At 45.8% G+C, this 20,400-nt stretch overlaps 1 protein-coding gene across 3 annotated transcripts in view; it reads right to left on the reverse strand.

Annotated features, from left to right (window-relative positions):
- Window positions 1-20,400, reverse strand: part of LOC142581896 (uncharacterized) — a 60,111-nt gene that overhangs the window by 15,820 nt on the left and 23,891 nt on the right. For all 3 annotated transcript variants that reach the window (XM_075691350.1, XM_075691342.1, XM_075691357.1), the window contains exons 7-8: window positions 3,093-3,326; window positions 2,436-2,536 (exon numbers count right to left, since the gene is read on the reverse strand). In XM_075691350.1, the coding sequence (XP_075547465.1) occupies window positions 2,436-2,536; window positions 3,093-3,326 (335 nt within the window). The remainder of the gene's footprint in view (window positions 1-2,435; window positions 2,537-3,092; window positions 3,327-20,400) is intronic.

Genomic DNA, 20,400 nt, shown 5'->3' on the forward strand with positions numbered 1-20,400 from the left:
CACACACATCATGCGATCCTTGAGGTCTGGTATGGGAGAACATGGGGAAGGAATTTTGCTTGCAGAGGCTAGAGGGTATGTTGGCGGTGAAGCTTGCCTCCTGAAATATATCTCAGCTATTAATGAACCAATTAAAGAAATTATTGCGCTAGAAGGCTCCCATTGAGGTAGAACGCTCCCTTCCCAAAAACCTTCCAGCGTATAACCGAAATTTCCTATGTGGCCCGGTCAGGGGCCCCTTCAGAAGCACCCAATGCACGGTACATGGGCATTTCTGCGTTTCGCCCCCACTGAAATGCGGCTGCCGCGGCCTGGATTCGATCCTGCGACCTCATGCTTAGCAGCACAATGCCAAAGCCACTAAGCAACCATGGCGGGTAAACCGCATTCCAGAGTTCCACGAGCAGAACCACAAATGCAGAAGAGGGAAAAATGGAAACCCATTTTTCATTCTTTTTTACAATTTTTTTATTTAAAGAAAAAGCTTTGCATTGCATTTTGGATTTAACAAAGCTACTGCACATTACACCTGCACATTGGCAGTCTGCAAGAGACCCATGCAGCCGAGGCACACGAGACTCCTCCCTATGCGATTTTCGGCACTAAGAGTGTTATGCAAACCACCCTTGTAAGGGCGGTTTGCGACTCTTGAGCGGGTCAATTTGTTTTGCAAGCTGAGGGTCACTTATCCAATGTATGCCAGGTCAACTTTCGACTCTTGTTGCCAAAGGATGAATATATATTTTGTAATGTACACGTAGGGCACATTCACGCACGTGATTTATGGTACACCGCGTCAGCAGGGTGCAGGTTCGATAGAGGCTGGTTTGCTGCCGCACTCAGTCTGTTTTTGCATTATTAATAAAAAAAAAAAAAAGCAACAAGCATTTTGATGCACTTTTGGACCGAAATATATTGACTGTGCTATGCAGCTGCAGAGATCAGCATGCACACAAGTCCCTTCTCATATACCGACTGCAACACTTGTGCTCAATGTTTGCTGCCATCTCTAGCAAACTCCCTCAAATGACCCCACCTGTGCGCATTGCAAAGCAAATTTGTCATAGTGCTAGCTTACAAGTGAAACTGATGCGCCTAACGACTGGTTGCAGATTTCTGCTTTCATGGAAAACTTGCAGCTGGCTGTGGTAAGTTACAAAATGAACGTCATTAACAAGATTGAATACTGGGATATTACATGGCAAAACCACAATCTGATTATGAGGCAGGTCGTTGTGAGGGGCTCCCAGGTTAGTACTTACCACGTGGGGTTCTTTAATGTGCACCAAATGCACAATACAGAAGTTGTGTATTACGCCCCCATTAGAATGTAGCTGCTATAGCTGGCATCGAACCCACAACTTGGTGCTAAGCAGCGCAGCTGCTGAGCTAAGACAACAGATGACAATATAATGCCATAAAAAGCATTCCCGACGAAATTGCCAGTCAATGGTTTGGAAGTGCAGCAGACATTGATGATTAAGTGTGGTGTCTTTTTGGCGCAAGGGCCAGGTATGGCCAAAGAGTGCCATGACAAATGGTAATATTATCGATGAATTGCAGAAGGCGTGGACAATGAATTCCTTATGGTAGATGTGAAATGGTGGTAAAAGGGCCTAATACCTGTCGCTGTAAATGGCGTAAAATATATAGGTACTAAAATAATGACACTGACTAGTTAGTGATGTGGGCTATAGTAATTAAGTTTCATTAAAGACATGATGCAACAAACCATAACAGTGACACTGGAGCTTCAAGAGGGCCCTTGAATACAAGGGCTGTTAATCGCGTGCTAAAAGTTATTTGCCTAAATGATTTTCAGAATGTGTTTCAGCTAAAAACAGACTAATTTCAGGTTAAAAAGCGGTTCACTGCCAAGAAAAAATGCCGGGTAAAGAGGTATATATTCACGATACACAGAAGAGAAATACTTTTTCCTCTCTGCTTCTATTGCAAGGCATTGAATAAGAACATGGAGGACTGCGAGATTATTGCCACACGTACTACAAGTAGGAGGATCCCCCCAGTCAAGAGGTAAGAGTGAATACCCTAAGTGCGTCCTATTTTTAATCGGCACACAAGTACATCCTTGTACCGTGCTGTTTTCCCACTTATCCAGTTCCCTAGTTTTGTTTTTACCATGTGTAGCTTATGCAATGATTGCGTATCCCACTCTCCTTGCCGATTAGAAAAATTCTTAGAAAAAGGCGTAGAAAAGACTTTAGGTCTGTGGCAGGGATGGGGGCATTTCCACCTGTGTCGCTAAATCTCAATGATGTAACGTTTTAAGTGCAGCAGAAATAAAAAAATATATTCAATTATACCTAGAAATACTTCTTTCACTGTAACAGGATTCAACTGCACAAGTTTTTCCATTTCAGGATCTGTCATATGGAGAACAATGCAGTTATCGCTAAATGCAGTGCGGTACTTACCAGCAGCAAAGCTGAACTTGTAGTCTGTCCCATCAAGAGCAATAACTTCTTTGATGGCACTTATGGCACTTTCATGGTCCTTGAATCTCAGCAGCACTTTGCTAAGGGAGAAAAAGGAAGAGTGTATACTACTACTATACAATACTGAGATGTACCATTACCAATTTTTTAGCATGCAGCAGCATAGAAGCAACAATGAACACATCCCACGTGCACATTAGCACACACAGACAACAGCCTCAAGAAAGTTGAATAAGTTAGCACGCATGATATATGAAGCCAACAAAGACGCGAAGGAAAGCATAGGGGAAATTATATGTACTTGTTAACTGAATCAAAGAAATTATAAATTAATGGAAATGAGAGTGGATGAAAAAGCAATTGGATGCAGGTGGGGCACAAACCCACGTCTTCACATTATGAGTGCGATGCTCTTACCCATTGAGCTACCGCGGTGCCGTTTTCCCATCCACTTCCTGGGGTATTTATGTTTTATTTACTAGAACGAAACCTGAGAGTTAGCCAGCGCCACATCTCACGGCCTTGACGGCAGATGCGAAACATCCCGCCATGAGTTACACCTGGGCTGTGAGAAGTGCCAAAATGCAGCTGTACAGAATAATCCTATTGCGGCAGCGCAACATTAACGTGACATACCCTTCACGGCGGTCAATGAGCAAGGCATCAGGAAACAGCGGCCCAAGGGCATCCATGCCTTTGTCATCAGGAAACCCTCGCACATACAGCAGGCGGTCTGACTTGTATGTGGAACTGCTCCGGGGTCTGCTAGGCTCCACCTGCACTGGCTGCCCCTTGAGCTGCATGCTGCGCAGGAGCTCCAGCTGTGCAGTAGCCACCTCTGGGCTCTCAAAGTCCAGGAATGCACTGCGCCTGTATGCCAAATGTAAGAAAAAATCCAAAGTAGCAAGGACGAGACCACTTAATACAACATGCAGGTGCACTTTGTGTTGGACCTACACTGAGAAGGGAGCCCACACGAAGAACGCGAGCAACGAGTAAAGGTCCAGAGTGTCAAACCAGCAATTCAAAAATTTCAATGAATAGTGGACAGTCCATGCTCACGCTACTCCTTGTCTCATAACAAGTGCAGACATAAATGTCACCAGCAGAAAAAAAGAGGGGTGGGGGGGCAGAGACATGGTTTACAAGTGTGAACACTGGTCAGTGCAGCTATAGAAGACTGGGAATAACAAAAGGTGGAATGGCAAATAGTGTGCACAATATTACAATAATTTTTATCGAAACTTGTAGGTGCTTTCGCCTAAAGAATACACTGTTGACCTTCTTACAAATTTTATTTGTAATTGTCACATGTGTTACGGGGTTACGGCCAACGTTCCTGGTATTGGCTAGCTAAAGCCTCAAGTTATAACTCTGTCAATCGCAACTCAACGCATATGTGATCATCACCAGCTGAGAACCAACTACTACACAACTTCAGTAGTGCTCCCATGGGGACAAAAGAAATCCAGAGTCTTTGGCTGGAGATAGAACTGCTTATAGCGCCATCCAGATCAGCTCTTACTGCTCCCACATACCAAATTTATTCATGTAAGGATTGCACTTCATTTTTCACAGGGTGCAGGCCGTGAACGAGGCAGGCTTACAGATACATACTGAGGCCTCAGACTGCTATGCAAAATAACCACTGGTGCGCGACTAAGACCCCTTGTATTCAGTCCTTGCAGCTTTCACTGCCCTCGCCGTTCAAGTTTGGCTCATCGATGCCCTCCCAAAGCTGGTTGTCTTCTGCGCCATTCACTCAGATTCCAGTCACTTTGGTTTCAGTCGAGGTCCTCAAGAGCTTCACACACCACTCATTCAAAATCCATGCACTGCCCTCTTCATGCACACAAGGGTGGTGGGGGAACTTGTAATCAGCTGATGGAATTTGGCCAGAAGCATGATGCAAAACAGCCAATATCATTAAAGTGTGCTGGATCTATGCTGCGCAGGAGGACAGGTGTTGCTTACTGCAGGCAGGCATGGCCTAACCTTGCAAAAGCCAGCAATTGCTCTGCCGGACCTATAAACCACAATACAGTCGGACACACTTTGCAATGCTGCGGGATTCAATGATGTATCATCGGCAGTGCAGCAACTAGTGCAACTTAGTAGCTACTTGTGGAAATTAACCAGCACGCAAGCATGCGCATGACGCTGAACATATTTTCCCACAAAGCTTTCACGCTTCAATATGGAGGTGTGGGCCTTGCATGAGTAACTACGGTATTTGCCTAACTTTGCATCCCCCACAGGAATAACAGAAAGACCGAAATTGCCACTAATAAAAGATAGCCCCAACTAGAAATAGGGGCACCACAATTTATAGATGCTATCAGCCAAGTGTACTAAAGAAGGCAAGTGTAGCTTAGGGTTTTGGGCATGATAATTCTAAAACTCGTAAACATTTGTCACATTGTGACTGTAGTCTTAGAAAAACATCTTGACTGATGCATTTGTTAGAAACATCTTACAACTCTTCTATAGCCTTATGTAAACGGGTTGTCATCGCAGCAGCTGGAACTAAAATTAAAATTAAATTATGGGGTTTTATGTGCCAAAACCACTTTCTGATTATGAGGCACGCCATAGTGGGGGACTCCGGAAATTTGGACCAACTGGGGTTCTTTAATGTGCACCTAAATCTAAGTACATGGGTGTTCTTGCATTTCGCCCCCATCGAAATGCAGCCACCGTGGCCGGGATGCGATCCCACGACCTCGTGCTCAGCAGCCCAACACCACAGCCACTGAGCAACCACGGTGGGTACAGCTGGAACTGCCATGCATGTGTAGCTCATTAAAGCTGTTCTGCAACAGCAATAGTAAAGAGTGACAGGACATTACTACATAATCTGAAAATGTTATCAAGCTTGCTTCAGTTCATTTACCTATTATAGGCAAAAATTCAGTGAACACTATATGACGCTATAACATGTTTCATTACATATAGCAAAAACCTTAAAATATAGTTCACATAATTTGCACATGTATTCCAAGAGCAACTCAACAAATATACAGGGTATTTTCTTTTTGACTCTTATAAGGCATATCCAGGCAACGCGACAGATGGACCCTGTTGTGCGTACAACGACATGGACACAACATTGTAAAAAGTAGCTGCAACAAGTTTTCATCGGGTGAATAAATACAATTGTACACCTGTTAAAAAAAGTGCAAACACGCCACAAGGTCATTGTTTTAGCCAAAGTGTGCTAGATCTAGTTTTAATAAGGTGTCATCCTCAGTAAAAAGACGTTCCACGTCACCACCGTTAAATGTTGTGGCACCATCTGGTGGGTAGAAATCACAAGACTTGTGGCTCTCGGTAGCGTCTCAGGCATAACAGCATCAAAACAAACAGCTGATCTTAATAATGACAAAACAACCATTACCTTGTCCTCAAGTAGCACGAGTGAATTCAGATTGATGTGAGCGACCTTGCTGCTGCCAGGTTGCCACGCTATCATGGTAACTAGTGGAAGCATGCGCACAGACTTATGGACATGCAAAATTTTAAGTCTGGCCAAAAACCAGAGATGTGACAAGCAGCAGCAAGACCTATTGCTTGTCGCTCGAGAATCACGCATTTGTGGTAGCACCTTTCAGGGATTTCGACAATCTCAGCTCGTCAAGATTCACCCGCATTTTGGCTTAGGACAAGCCCTCTTCACAACATAGATGGAGGTAGACATGCTATCATTGCCATTATTGTATTAGATTGCCTACTTCATTTATTGTTTGTTCTAACCAGGCTTTTAAGGCATATCGAACTTAAGAAAGAAAACATTACGGCCATTTTTTTAAGGCAAGTCTTTAAAGGGTTAGAAGAAAAATTGCTTTTTAAAAGTACTTTTTAAATGTCCAGATCTTGCAATGGAGTAATTTTTTCTGTTGTGTAAAGGAGTTCACTTGCCTTTTTAATGATCAATTAGTGGTTTAATGCATTCAAGCAGTTGAAAGTCCATAAACTCATTGTTCACATTATTTAGCCAGGCAATTGATACATTAATGAAGTTTTTGTAGGAGCTGTGCAAACAATTATTTCATTTGCAGAAGAAATTGAAACCGACTGGTAAAAGCGATCTGCTATCTCAATGTTAACATGTTCGATCTTAACATGTTAACAGAAGTGCTGACTTGTATAACCATCGACTACGACAACTAAAGTATTACAACAAATTGTGCAGCTCCTACAGTACCTTTTAAGAATTTAATGATCCAGCTAAATAACATTGAGGACACACATAACTGCTGAAATGCACCAGCTCTCCAAGGTCAATGAAGTCGCAGTTTTGACCAAAAGGTGAAGCATCAATTTTGACAGCAAATTAGTAGGCAGCTATATAAAGTAAGGATAGTAGTTTTATTGGCAGTATAAACTTGGAAACATTCGCTTACAAAATTAGCTAACAAGCATGGTGTCAGCATGCACAAGCAAACATGAACACATCACACTCGATGAGTGCAGACATTCGCTGCCAAAATGCTGGTGTGAGCAAATGTGGCAGTGAGCGAAGTGACTGCGTGGTCTATCGCTTCAACACAAGAGCGGCAAGAACGCAGCATGCACAAAGTACCTCGCCAAGTATGCCCTTGTTGGCAGAGTCAAAGCCGCCCCCCTCCCTCCAGCATTGCCTCCCCGCTTTCCTCCATATACAAAACCCAAGGGTGAGCCACGATCCTCAGTTCCCCATGCGCCCGGTCGCGAAATGAGCAGTTGCTGCCGGAGCACAACGCCGCCCTCCGTCCCATCACCCCACAGCCTTTTGGGCGACCGAAGACTGCGCGTTTGCTCTCAGCTTTCTCCCTTCGCGTGCTTTCACTCGCACATACAGCATACGACGCGTGGTGACAGTGTTATCGCCCTTGGACTTTATACGGAACATCACGGCGAGAGCGCTTGGAAGGTCCATATAATTGCTATCAGAATAAAAGTTTGTTAAACTGATAAAATAGCTGTACAAATTGCTCCTTAATACAGGTGACCAATCTGGACACTAAAGTAATAAACATAAGGTCAACGGGATTGAAATACGCAAATTGTACAAATTTGGGCACTAGACCATGTAAAATTCTTTTTAGCCCTGCAAGTGTACGTTGAAAAATTCTGCAAAAGCAGCCGCAAGACAGCGAACATGCACAAACGATAAAGACATGCTAAGTGCATAAAGATATTAGATAGTGCCAATGTGGCAAAAGACATGCAAAAAAAATTATCTGAAGATTGGTAAGAAAAGCATTTCCCAAGAACTCACCGATGACCATGCACAACTGATAAGAGAAAAGCACATTATTATTATTGCACTTTACTTACCATGCACTTGTGAAAGAACAGTTTTCAAATTACGGTAGTCACTGGTAACATTGATTCTTAAACATCTTACATTTCAATGTTATAATTTTTCTTTTTACTGTTGTCCCATTTCACTGATATAAATATGCAGTAACAGCTGCCAGTAATAAGTATGACAGTAGTGGAGCCCACTGAAGCACACACAGGGTTCCTTGTTTACAGGTATATTACATTCATACGTTGAAGGGTTAAAAAAAAAAAAAAACTGCCAATAATTCGAGACAAACCAGGTTTTAACCTATTGCCAGTTGAGCATAGGGGTGGCTTCGATTGTTATGAGGTACACAAAGACAGCAGACGAGGCACTACTAGTGACCAATGCAAATGCTCACCTGTGGGTTTTTGCAAGTCTTTTGCACCTACATAAAAACACTTGCCTTGCCAGTCCGAAGCATCCATTCACTTCAGTGCATTATTAATGCTTACACCATGCTGGAGGGCCTCCCTGACATTACCACAGATGTTTTGAGGTTTCAGTGCCATACTGACAACTTATAATGAAGGTTATCACAACATATTCAAATTTTGCATGTCTCAATGCAGATCATCTAACGGCTAATGTTTCATATGAAAATTGAAGCACTTTTCTAAACACTTTTTGCAAACTCTCTGCCTGGTTAAAGCCATGTAGCAATTTATAATATTTGATAAGTTTTCTCACATGCAAAGAATCAGTCTTACTAACAGTGAAAATTAAAGAATACAGTGGAAGAGCACTTGCAGCAGGTGAAAATGCAACTCACTTGTCTAAAAAAAATATGACATCACAAATAGCCAATATGTGAAAGCAACATTGATCAGTTGGGGCTCTAACCTGCATTAAAACTCCATAAATTGCCACTGTTGCATTTTGCTCAAATCAAGGTGCCAGTGCTTTATCCAAAAATTGCACTGGCGATTTCATAATGGCAGGATACCGTCAGTGCAAAGTTAACTTGGTGAGTGTGGTTAGGAAATGCTGACAGTAATACCAGCCAGGACAGCTAGGTGCACTGAAATGGCCAGAGGGACAGATTGCATTGCTATCCATTTGTAACTTGTAAACAGTGCAAAAAAAGAAAAAGTCAAATGAGTGCTGCCTTCAGTGGCTGAAACATAACTGCAATTCTTCATGCATCCTGTACACAGTATAAACTAGTCACTGCAGCGGGACAAGGTTTTACTTCTCTATCAAACAACTCTGGTTTTAGTTTACTTTCAAAGCTTTTACTAGGCTTGGGCAATTAAGCAAAATTTCCAAACATTTGATTGTGTACCACATCTTTGCACTTCTAACCCACAGCAATATTTAAAGAAATTTGACTGCAAAGTCAGGGTGCGGATTACAGTAAACGCTCGTTGTAACAAAGCTGCATTACTCGAATTATTGCATTCAAAATTTCTCGAAGTTCCGACCAAAACACATTACTCAAAGCATACCAATAAGTTGCTTCACTTAGAGTGAACTGTCAAGGGGCGTGTGTGCATTTATGGGCACCGGGCGGCCATTGTAAGGCGCCAGCAGCATGCTGGTTAACAGTGCTGTGAAAAGCAGCATTAAGCACTAGCATTAAGCACTGGCACTGGCATATGAAGCAGACGACGAGGTGAAGGCACACGCATGCTTCCAGTGGTTTCGCATTACTGTTTACAAAGTCTAACATACCAATGAACACATTTTCTTGCGTCTGCTCTTGAGAAAGGCCAAGGCTAGTACAAGGCTGGTGACATTCATGACATCAGGTAGTATATGAAGTAGAAAATAAGTGCTAACTGCGAGGCAAATGCACACCGCAAACAGAGCTCCCGCGCAAGCTAAGACATGCGACTCAACAGTTAATTTCCAGATTTTATATTGTAACAGATACGAAAGGCACGGACAAGAAGAAAAGAAGGAGAAGACGAAGAGAACGAGGAGTTTGAGAGGCCGGGCTGCGCTGCCATCACGCTACGATCCATCATCCATCTCCTGTAAATAAAACCATTTCTTCGCAACTCTTCGTAACCTAACCTAACCTAACAATCGACACCCAAACACGGAGGCTGAACCACAAGTTCTTCAATGGAGCCATCGACTTGCTGGACTCCCACCGAATCCACCGGAGTTGAATATGTCCCACGACGCAGACGAACAACGGCCCATTCCAACTGCTGCGCCGACCAGTTCCGTTCTACAACTGAGAGATGCGCATCCCTTCGCCGAAAGATCTGACGAAGACGTCGAGGAATGGCTCATCCATTATGACCGGATGAGTGCCGCCAACAAGTGGAACAGCGCTTCTCAGCTTTCGAACGTCGTGTTCTTTCTAACGGATACTGCGTTGTTGTGGTTCAACAATCACGAGGAAACGTTCACAACATGGGGAAGATTCGTTTCGGAAATCAAAGAGTGATTCGGCCACTCCGCGACGAAAAAGAAAAGGGCAGAACAGATGCTACTGCAACGTGCGCAAGTGCCAGGCGAAACCTGCACGACCTACATTGAGGCAGTAATAAAACTGTGCAGGATGGTGGACTCTGGAATGTCCGAGGGAGAAAAAGTGGGGCACATCCTAAAAGGAATTGCCTAGGATGTTTATAATTTCCTCATCGCAAAAGACAACCTGGCTTCCGTCGCTGACATCATTCGGCACTGTCGTACTTTTGAGCAACTGAAGACAAGGTGCATCACGCCGAAGTTTGGCAGGCTAGCCAATGTGACGACAGTTGCAAGCGTGGACAGCAACCAGCCCCTCGATCTGGCATCAACGATCCGACAAATAGTTCGGGAAGAGCTCAGCCTGCACGCGCAAGTGACACATCCAGGCACTCATAGCTTCTGCCTATCACCAGATTTTGAGGCAAACATGGCATCCTTCTCCCCGTATCCTGCGGCGAGAGGCACTGAGGATTATGAACTCGCGCCCCGACAGCAGCCACGTCTCTACGACAGAGGCCCTACTTATGACACTCGGCCACAACGAGAGCAGCCGCGTTTTCACCCCCAAGGCCCTGTGACTTCTGTCAGGCCGCGACAACAACACCACCGACCCTACTACCACGACGCATTATGAACAATATAACGGATTTCAGCAAGCAGCAGAGACACGTTATCCACATGACAACGAACTTTCTCGCCGACTGCAGCCGCCTATCATTTGTTTCGAGGAAGACGCTGTGAACCGCGACCCTCCTGTGTGCTACAACTGCGGTTCCACAGGCCATATAGCTCGGTATGGTCGCCAAGGCCGTCAATCACGTAGGACACCACCGATGTTCTCGCCACCCAGAACCCGTACTTCATATGACTTGCGGACGACCGATTTGCTCCCAATGGACCACTTCTCACACGAGACCAGACGCAGCGATTCGCCAGCATCTGAGCGGAGTTTGACGCCACCAAATAACCGTCCCCGTCGCTCTCCATCCCCTCGCCGCCGTTCTTCCTCACCGCCGCTGGGAAACTAGCATCCGCAGCCAATGGAGGTGTGGTCGCCGGACGGTCTTTCCAAGAAAAACCAAAACAAAGTGAATGTCTCGATTGACGGAATACCGACCATGGCGTTAGTTGATACTAGGGCAACTGTGTCTGTGATGAGCCTCGCTTTCAAAAACCAGCTAGGCCACAAAGTTATGTTTTCTTGGAACGACGGTATTACCTTTCGAGGAGTAGGCGGCAAGTGGCTTCATCCCCTTGGTGTTTGTGCTGCGAGTGGTTTGTTGGCTGGGAAAGTGTTCGTGTCGGAATTACTTGTTATTTCTCGTTCGCACGACGTTATTCTCGGTATCGATTTTCTTGAACAGTGCGGCGCTTCCGTGAACTATGCTTTTGGCAAAATATCATTGAACAAGTTATTTATATCAGCACATTCCGAACAAAGCTCGAGTGGTGAAGACAGGGACACAGACACACTCAGTGTTCTTGACGAAGTGATTGCACCATCGTGGTGCCTGATGCCCGTTCGTGTTTCTGCAACTACTGTTGATGCTGACTGTGTCGACCTTGTAGTTGGGCCTCTCCGTATAAACTGTGCTAAAAAATTACTTGTGCCCTGCTCTGTCGTGTGCATGACGAAAGGAGTCGCCACATTGTGGGCGCTGAACTGTTCCGCCACGCCGGTTGTCCTTCCTTGCGGTGTGAAAATCGCTCTCTTCGATGAAGCCGCATGTAGCTCAATAGCAGCACTAACTACGGACATCTCTACAGCTTGCTCTCCTTGCGATAATCGCCATTCTCAGCAAGGCTCTCGGTACATCGGAACAGCAAGCACTCGTACAAGTCCTTGCCAGACATGAGGCTGCATTCGACTTCACGCATGGAGATGCACCCCTTCATTTACAGTCGTCCCGCACTCGTCACAGAATAGATACCGGCCCCATCCGCCAGAAGCCCTACAGAGTGTCATCGTCCGAGCGCAAAGTTATTGCAGAGCAAGTCAAGGAGATGATGAACAAAGGTGTCGTTCAAGAGACATCTAGTCCATGGGCAGCCCCAGTAATCCTGGTCCGAAAAAAAGATGGCTCCTGGAGATTCCGCGTGGATTACAGACATCTAAACGCAGTGAGGAAGAAGGATGTCTATCCACTACCGCGAATCGATGACGTCATTGATTGCTTACGCGCTGCTTCTTACTTCTCAACACTTGATTTGCGATCGGGGTATTGGCAAATACCTATGGACCCTGCCGACAAGGAAAATACTGCTTTCGTGACTCCAGATGGCCTATTCGAATTTAATGTTATGCCTTTTGGCCTTTGCAACGCTCCTGCCACCTTTGAAAGATTCATGGACACAGCACTACGTGGTCTAAAATGGGAGATATGCATGTGTTACCTCGACGATGTTGTAATCTTTGGCCGCACGTTTGAAGAACATAACGAACGCCTCAGCCTCGTTCTCGAATGCATTGAGAAAGCTGGACTGGTCCTAAACTCAAAAAAGTGTCGGTTCGGCGAACGTCAAACACTGGTCCTGGGACACTTAGTCGACAAGGATGGCATCAGACCCGAGCCTCCTAAGATTGAAGCGGTGAGCTCCTTCCAGCCACCGCAGTCAGCACAAGAACTCCGCTCATTCATTGGCCTATGTTCGCATTTTCGTCGTTTTGTTCCCCGGTTTGCCGACATCGTTTACCCGTTGACAAGTATTTTGCGACAAAATGCATCCTTCAAATGGACACCAGAGTGTGACGCTTCATTCTCTCAACTGAAGTTTATACTAACGTCAGCACCCCTCTTCCGTCACTTCGATCCATCTTGCCCGACTGAAGTTCACACTGATGCTAGTGGAATCGGGATAGGAGTGGTGCTTGTACAACATCACAGTGGCGCAGAACATGCCGCATATGCCAGCCGTTGCCTGAGCAAATCTGAACGCAATTATACGGTTACGGAACAGGAATGCCTGGCAGCCATTTTCGCCATACAAAAGCTTTAATGTTATCTTTATGGTAGACCATTCAAGATTATTACCGACCATCATTCTTTATGCTGGCTGGTCGGTTTGCGTGATCCCTCTGATCGCCTCGCATGTTGGGCGCTGCGCCTCCAGGAATACGACTGTGGCATCGTACAAAAGCGGCCATCATCACGCTGACGCAGACTGCCTCTTTCTGATTCCTGTTGCGACTACAGACTGCGATGCTGAGAATTTTGATGACTGTGTCGCTGCTGTTACTTCTACGGTCCCTGACGTGGCAGACTTTCAGCGAGAACAACGGGATGATGTTACCCTCGATCCGCTTTTTGTCGCCGCCCGTACTTCTCAAGGCAGCGGTTGCATTACTGTCCGTGATAAATTGCTCTACGAAAACTAATTACTCCGGGCATGGAGCGCATTTTCTGCTTGTTCTCCCCGAAAGTCTCCGCTCCGACGTTCTACGCGCCATGCATGACGATGTGACATCCGGCCATTTCGGCTTCGTACGAACGCTGCACCGCACGCAGGAGCGCTTTTACTGACCCAAAATGTACGAAACAACAAAGCGCTATGTTGCTAGTTGTGAAATGTGCCAACGTCACAAGCAACCGACCACTGCAGCCCTGGGTCCCCTTCGGCCATTGACACCGCCCAGTACGCCGTTCGGGCAAGTAGGCATTGACCTTTTGGGTCCATTCCTGTTATCTAACAACAAGAACCGTTGGATAATTGTCTGCGTAGACCATCTTACACGGTATGCAGAAACTGCAGCCATACAGTCTTCAACCACTGCTTGCGTGGCGGTCTTCCTGCTGCGTTCCGTGGTCCTTCGTCATGGCCCACCACGTGTCATCATCAGCAACCGTGGTTGCCAGTTCACGGCTGATGCCATTGAAGAGTTACTTCGTTTGTGCACTTCACAGTTTCGTCATTCCACGCCGTATCATCCACAGACCAATGGCCTCGTTGAAAGGACAAACAGAACGCTGACCAATATGCTTGCCATGTACGTCTCCTCCAATCATAAGAACTGGCACGACGTGTTGCCCTTCATTACTTACACATACAACACGGCGAAGCACAAAACCATGAACTATAGCCCATTTTATCTCCTGTATGCAAGGTTACCGCGAAGCCCTCTGGACACTTTCTTACCCTTCGTTCTGCACAGTGATGATTGTGTATCGAATACTTTGTGTCTCGCCGAAGAAGCGCGTCGAATAGCTCGTCTTCGTGCTCTGGCCTCGCAAAGTCGTTCCAAAGAGCGATGCGATGACAGTCACGTACAAGTATCGCTGGAAAAAGGTGACTTAGTCCTTTGGGCACCGCAACGCAAGCGTGGATTGTGCCAAAAATTCTTGTCACAATATCCAGGCCCATTTGTAGTTGTGGCCCGCCTGAGCGAACTCACGTCATAGCTCGCCTACTGTGCAATGGTCGGCGATCAAGCAGAACTCTGCTGACTCATATTGCTCGCCTGAAGCCTTTCTACCCTGCTTGTCCATCCTGACTCCCCCCACGGGCTTCGTCTGCTTGCGGGGAAATGTAACAGATACGAAAGGCACGGACAAGAAGAAAAGAAGGAGAAGACGAAGAGAACGAGGAGTTTGAGAGGCCGGGCTGCACTGCGATCACGCTACGATTCCATTGTCCATCTCCTGTAAACAAAACCATTTCTTTGCAACTCTTTGTAATAATATTGCTGTGGACTTAGATATTGTCGCGTATTTAATCATGTAGATTGGTAAAGCAGCACAAGAATTACAGACAAAAAGGAAGACGCACGTCTTCCTTTTTTGTTTCTTCTGCTGCTTCATCGATTGCTCACATGTCGTAAGTTCTTGTTCTCCATCAGCTGTAATTTTTTTCTTCTTCGTGATGCTTTGCCTATCCTAATGTCCTGGTGCACATGTAAGACCGTCGTTGACAGCAAGTGTGAACACGACGCTGCGTTTGCGTTCACTGGTGATACAGAACAGTCACATACCAGATGCGCCCAGAGTTGGGAAGCGTGAGGAAAGAAAATATACCCCAAAAGAAGACTAAGCCACTGAGAGGATGACAAAATGACAACTACAATAGTCAGTGCCTTCAGTGCCCAACCTCTGGAGCTGTTAGACCCACGGTAGCAAAGACCCGCAACTCCCATGTAACAGAAAGCTCTTGCATATGAATGGCTCCTTTATTAATGTTAGAACAACTAGACAAAAGAAAAGCAGCGTTGGAAATGTACGTGCTCAGTGATAGAAACAATACTTAGAGCCCGGAGCTGCCACCGATTTTTGCGCCGCCAGTGAGCGCTGGGTGATTGCCGTGGGACCAAACAACTGCAATGAGTCACAGTCTAGCTTTCATCACATACCACGATGCATCAGCTTGGTGTCCCCCAGCGCTCACAGTTGGTGCAAAAAGCAATGCAGCCATGCAATCAGAGTATAACATTTCAATTGCTGAGCACTGTACATACCGTTCTTTACAAACAGTGCATATCCAGGCTTTCCGCCATTCCATATGGTGAGGCTGCGATGAGAACCGATTGAACGGAATGACCTTGAAAATTTCAGTCATGTTTCAGTAGCTGTTCATGCACTCAATAAGGCAGCACGTTTCTTGGGATTTGGCTACACGTGTCGTTTCGACAGCGCAAAACAGAAGAAAGGATGGAACATATTCAACCAACGTAGCTGGCGGCAACACTGCTGCGCCCAGCCCGGTCATCACACGCCATTACATTCATAGTGCTGCTGCATGAACTGGTCCAAACTCATCCCGTGCCCAGTGCCTACGGCGGTGCTCTGCACCTTTGGTGCCGGGCGAAGCATTCTTCGCCGGTAGAGCGAGTGACCCTCTCCGTTGCCAGCTAGGCCATTGCACCGCCTGCCACCCTTTTCCTCCATGCTGCACACTCACGGTGGCCTCATGGTGTCTCGATCTCGCCGCTTGCCCTTTTTTTTATCATGGCATTTGCCGGATTCATGATCACTGTGATTGTGGACTGCACCCGCGATCAAGAGCAACTGCCTTGGTGCTAGCAAATACCAAAAAAGTAAAGGTGCGGCAAGCAGCACGTGAACACTTACATGCTTGTTCCTGTGGCAACTGAATACGCGCAACCACGTGACTCCGCTCCGCCAACAGGGAGCTCAAATTACCACTTGAATTTTTTTACCGTTCCATTTACTTCATTAGAACATGGCACTGGCATAGCCAGAGGTGGAGTATGGGGGGTCAAAAATCCCCAGAAATTTTGCCAGAAGACCAAAAAAATTTTGCGAGCCAAGTAATTAGCTTTAGCTGGACCTGTTTACGCTTCCATATCTCTTACCCAGCCAGACAGATCTCTGTCGAAGATGTTTACTTTTAAGCCATTCATAATTGTAACAGCAGGGGAATGCTAAAGAGTGCAACAGTGACTGACAAAAAAGAGTTGACAGGAGTGGGGTGAAGGATAGGAGTAGAGAGAAGGATGGGGGCAAAGACGCACATAAATGGCACCAAGAACGAAGGTGACGAAAAAATTGGGGACATTGGAAGAGCATCTCACAACTGCTCGATCCTTTACAGCCGTGGCCAGTCGCCAAGCTATGGTACACCTACCCCTTTGTGACACATGCTGCTAAGAGCCTATCCTAACAAAACACCTCTGAAGTCGTTAGAAAAGACAGGTTTTTAGAAAAGACAGGTTAGAAAAGACAAAACAGTTTGAAATCTCTCAGAACTGCTAGCCCTTATTTTACTGTGAACTACCAATGCCATAACACAGAAAGAAACCCTGTTTCAGACTGCCTGCCTGATCAATTCCAAAGCGAGATCAAACAACGATAACCATCGCATGATGACGACCACAATACCATGATCGCAAGATCCCTTCAACCATCTTTTTCAAACAAGTTGGGCCACAGGTCACTGAAAGTGAGTGCAACTGCATCATATGATACTATTGAAGTTCTGATGCAAAGCTTTGTTCCTGTATTATATGTGAATATAGCACGGGAACAATGCGGGGAGCGCAATTGAGTAATAGACAATTGCAAATTTCGATTGTGTAGCACACTGCCATTTACTTAATAAACTGCCGTCCTTTAACCTTGATTCTTCAATTATATCTTGCCTCCAGAACCTTTTATCCTAAAACAAGTAGTTTACTTGGGCTATTAACACCCCATCTCCGTTATCTGACGTTACTTTTAGTGTTCCTCAAGGCAGCGTCCTGGCTCCTTTGTCATTTCTGATCTACATTACCGTAAAAATCTGAGCAAGCGCCCCTACCCGTGCAACTGGTCCCCCCCCCCCCCTTTCTTCACCCTATTCGCCACTTCACGAATTTTCACCAGACCGCTTGACTATTTTCTTTTTTGTCAACTTTTTACGAAATTGCGTATTAAATAACATAAAATGTAGCAATTTAGTCAGAAACAAACATTGTTTGGCCAAACTTCTGCCGAGGCCCAATAGTTCACCATAGCCAGGTATCTGCATAGCCTTCGTCAGTCGCCATTTGACAATGGTGCCAAGTGTCACATGTGAATTAATGGTGCGATCTTGCATGCAATCCGTCGTACGATGCGTCGGAGTCCGATTCGCCGCATACGATGATTCGGAACACATGGTACGAATGAGCAAGCGGCGAACCAGCACCCCTGCATGGACACCCGGAATGACTTCGCAAATAAAGCGAGGACAAACGTGTTCGTAGAGCTCTCTCATTTTAAACAGAAGATGTCAATACAAGCACGACTACACGAGCAGCATAGATGTATTTCCACAAGGCTACGTCCGCAGTGTCAACTCTGTGGACAGCCGCCGATGGCTAGGAGCCGGCAGGCCTAGCTTGCTGGGCCGTCGAATCGAGAACCGGTGGGGCTGGTGACGCCACCACATACAGCTCGTAATAAAGTGCTTTTGTTGATCACAGCGTGTACACAATTATGTAGCGGTTAAATTCCAATGCCTTTTATTTTATTGACGCCGACGGAAGTGAATGAGCAAGCCAGGTGAGCCTGCGATCGCTGGGAGACTGTATAGGCCTAGCTCGCTGGCTGCCACATCTGGGGCAGATAGCCCTTGAATTTTTGAAAATACAATTTTGAATTACAGTGAAAGCTTGTTAATCTGACCCTTTTAGACAAATATTTTACGGTTCTGACTAGCCGTCCTATCTGATCATGAGTGCATTGTGCTATGGCTAATTCAGCAGTATTTGTCCACATCCATGCCCATTACAATGAATCTGCATACAACATACAGTACATTGAGCAATAACAGAGCATACTTATAACATAATTTGGTCTGCCTAATTATTCCTGCAACAAAGTCTCCTTTTATTAGACCTCACTATAACGGACAATCTTGGGCAAATTTTGCTCAGATGAAGTACTTACAACATATTTTTCCCGACTGCTTGTGAAAAATGTGGACGTACGTTTTCTCCAAAGGATCATATGAACACATTAGTGGGAAGTTTTGCGCAACAGTGCGCCATGCAACACACCAATAGCTAACAATGGCTTTTCGGAACTACCACACAAGCGGCTCACTGCCCCCAGGCCTAGTGTGACCCAGCCTGCTTCACTTTGAATTCGTAGCAAACTGCAGTTCAAAAGCAACTGTTCACTAGTGCGAAATGCATTTTTCTGAGAACACTACCTTGCCACTGCACCAATTTGTACAAAAGAGCAGATAGGCTGCTAGTCGTGGCGCCTAGAATGCAAAGTGAGAGATGCAAAAGAGCCGTCTCCCAACTGGGCAATAGGGGCCGTGGGCAATAGCATCAAGGTGGACTAGCCACAAATCGCAGCTCCCATTCATGCTAGAGGTTTGACAGTGGTCGTCGCATATCACGAAGCAAAATTAAGTTTTTTTATCAACCCTTACTTTGCACTAAAAATAAATTGAACCAACACTTGTGTAGTCGGCAGTGGCAACTCACTAAAGCCGGCTGGCACAGCGGGTAGCTGGCTGGAACAGCCTAAAGATCGCTTGGATCAATTTTCTCACCAATACAAAAATCTTGCAAGTGAGCCTAGTAAACAGCAAAACATGGCATGGCTACAACGCAGATAGACGGGGCCGTATGTGAAAGGCAGTGCAGACACAAAGCAGATAGTTCACTGCACAAATGCGCCAAAGAATCATGGAAAGCTTTTTGAATGCCGAGTGGAGCTGACAGACATGCAGAAAGTAAGACGTAGTGACAGCAGGACGGAATAGGTGTTTATTATCCAGCATGGTGCGCGCTATCATGCATGCATTCAGCAGTAGCCATCACAGACAGAAAAGAAGAGGCAAGTCAGCATAGCAATGAGTGGACATGTACGCATATGCAAGAACAGGTAAAATTACCAGCAAGCGGCTAGCACAAATGTAGTAGTATTTTCCTTTGAGGCGTGCATTTGCCCGCTGCATTCTTAGTTTGCACTTTATAGTGCTCCTGTATCGGGGAACATCACATCCCGAAAATGTGAGGCTATAGTACTTTTGCGTGACCATGGGCCCTATAACGGGCAGTAACGCGCGCCTATCTGCTTCCTCATGCACGTCCATATACGGGCCACATGGCACCGTATTGATCTTGGAGGTAATCTTTCGGTAGCAAGCCAAAATGTATAGTGCCTTCATGCACATTTTGTTGTTCCTGCGAGTCTAGTGTTGGTGGTGGCATAATCTCACGTTTCCAAGGCATGGTACGAAGCGCTCGTTCGCGTTATGACTGAGTTCATGGTCATTGAGTGAAATCTGTTAATATTTGCCCGAGTGTGCATGACACCGATAAAACTACGAACCTCACTTCATGTAGTCTTTTTGCTATCACTATCAATGCTCCCCCTTTCTGGTAAAACCGACTTTTTTGAGGGGCTCAGGACTGTGAGGAAGAAGAAGCATCTTATTATGACATGGGTTTACTTGGCTAGGTCATCCCACTTGTGTGCACTCACCCATTCATACAGTGAAAGCTCGTTAATTCGAACTTCAACAATTCGAATTTATGGATAATTCGAACTGTATGATTTGGTCCGGCCAAGCTCCACAGAAGTCTGTGTATAAAAAAGCCCGTTAATTCAAACGCAAGAAGGTTCCGCCACGGTTAATTCGAACTACGCGCCACCGTGCCGGCGACGTGGCGCCTGGCACACGGTCAGAGAAGCGCACCTACTGCATACACACAAGGCTGCGTCGCCTCCGGAACGAAGAGAACGGCGAGAGAAAGCA

The sequence above is a fragment of the Dermacentor variabilis genome, chromosome 1, assembly GCF_050947875.1.
Source record: "Dermacentor variabilis isolate Ectoservices chromosome 1, ASM5094787v1, whole genome shotgun sequence".
Classification (NCBI taxonomy): domain Eukaryota; kingdom Metazoa; phylum Arthropoda; class Arachnida; order Ixodida; family Ixodidae; genus Dermacentor; species Dermacentor variabilis.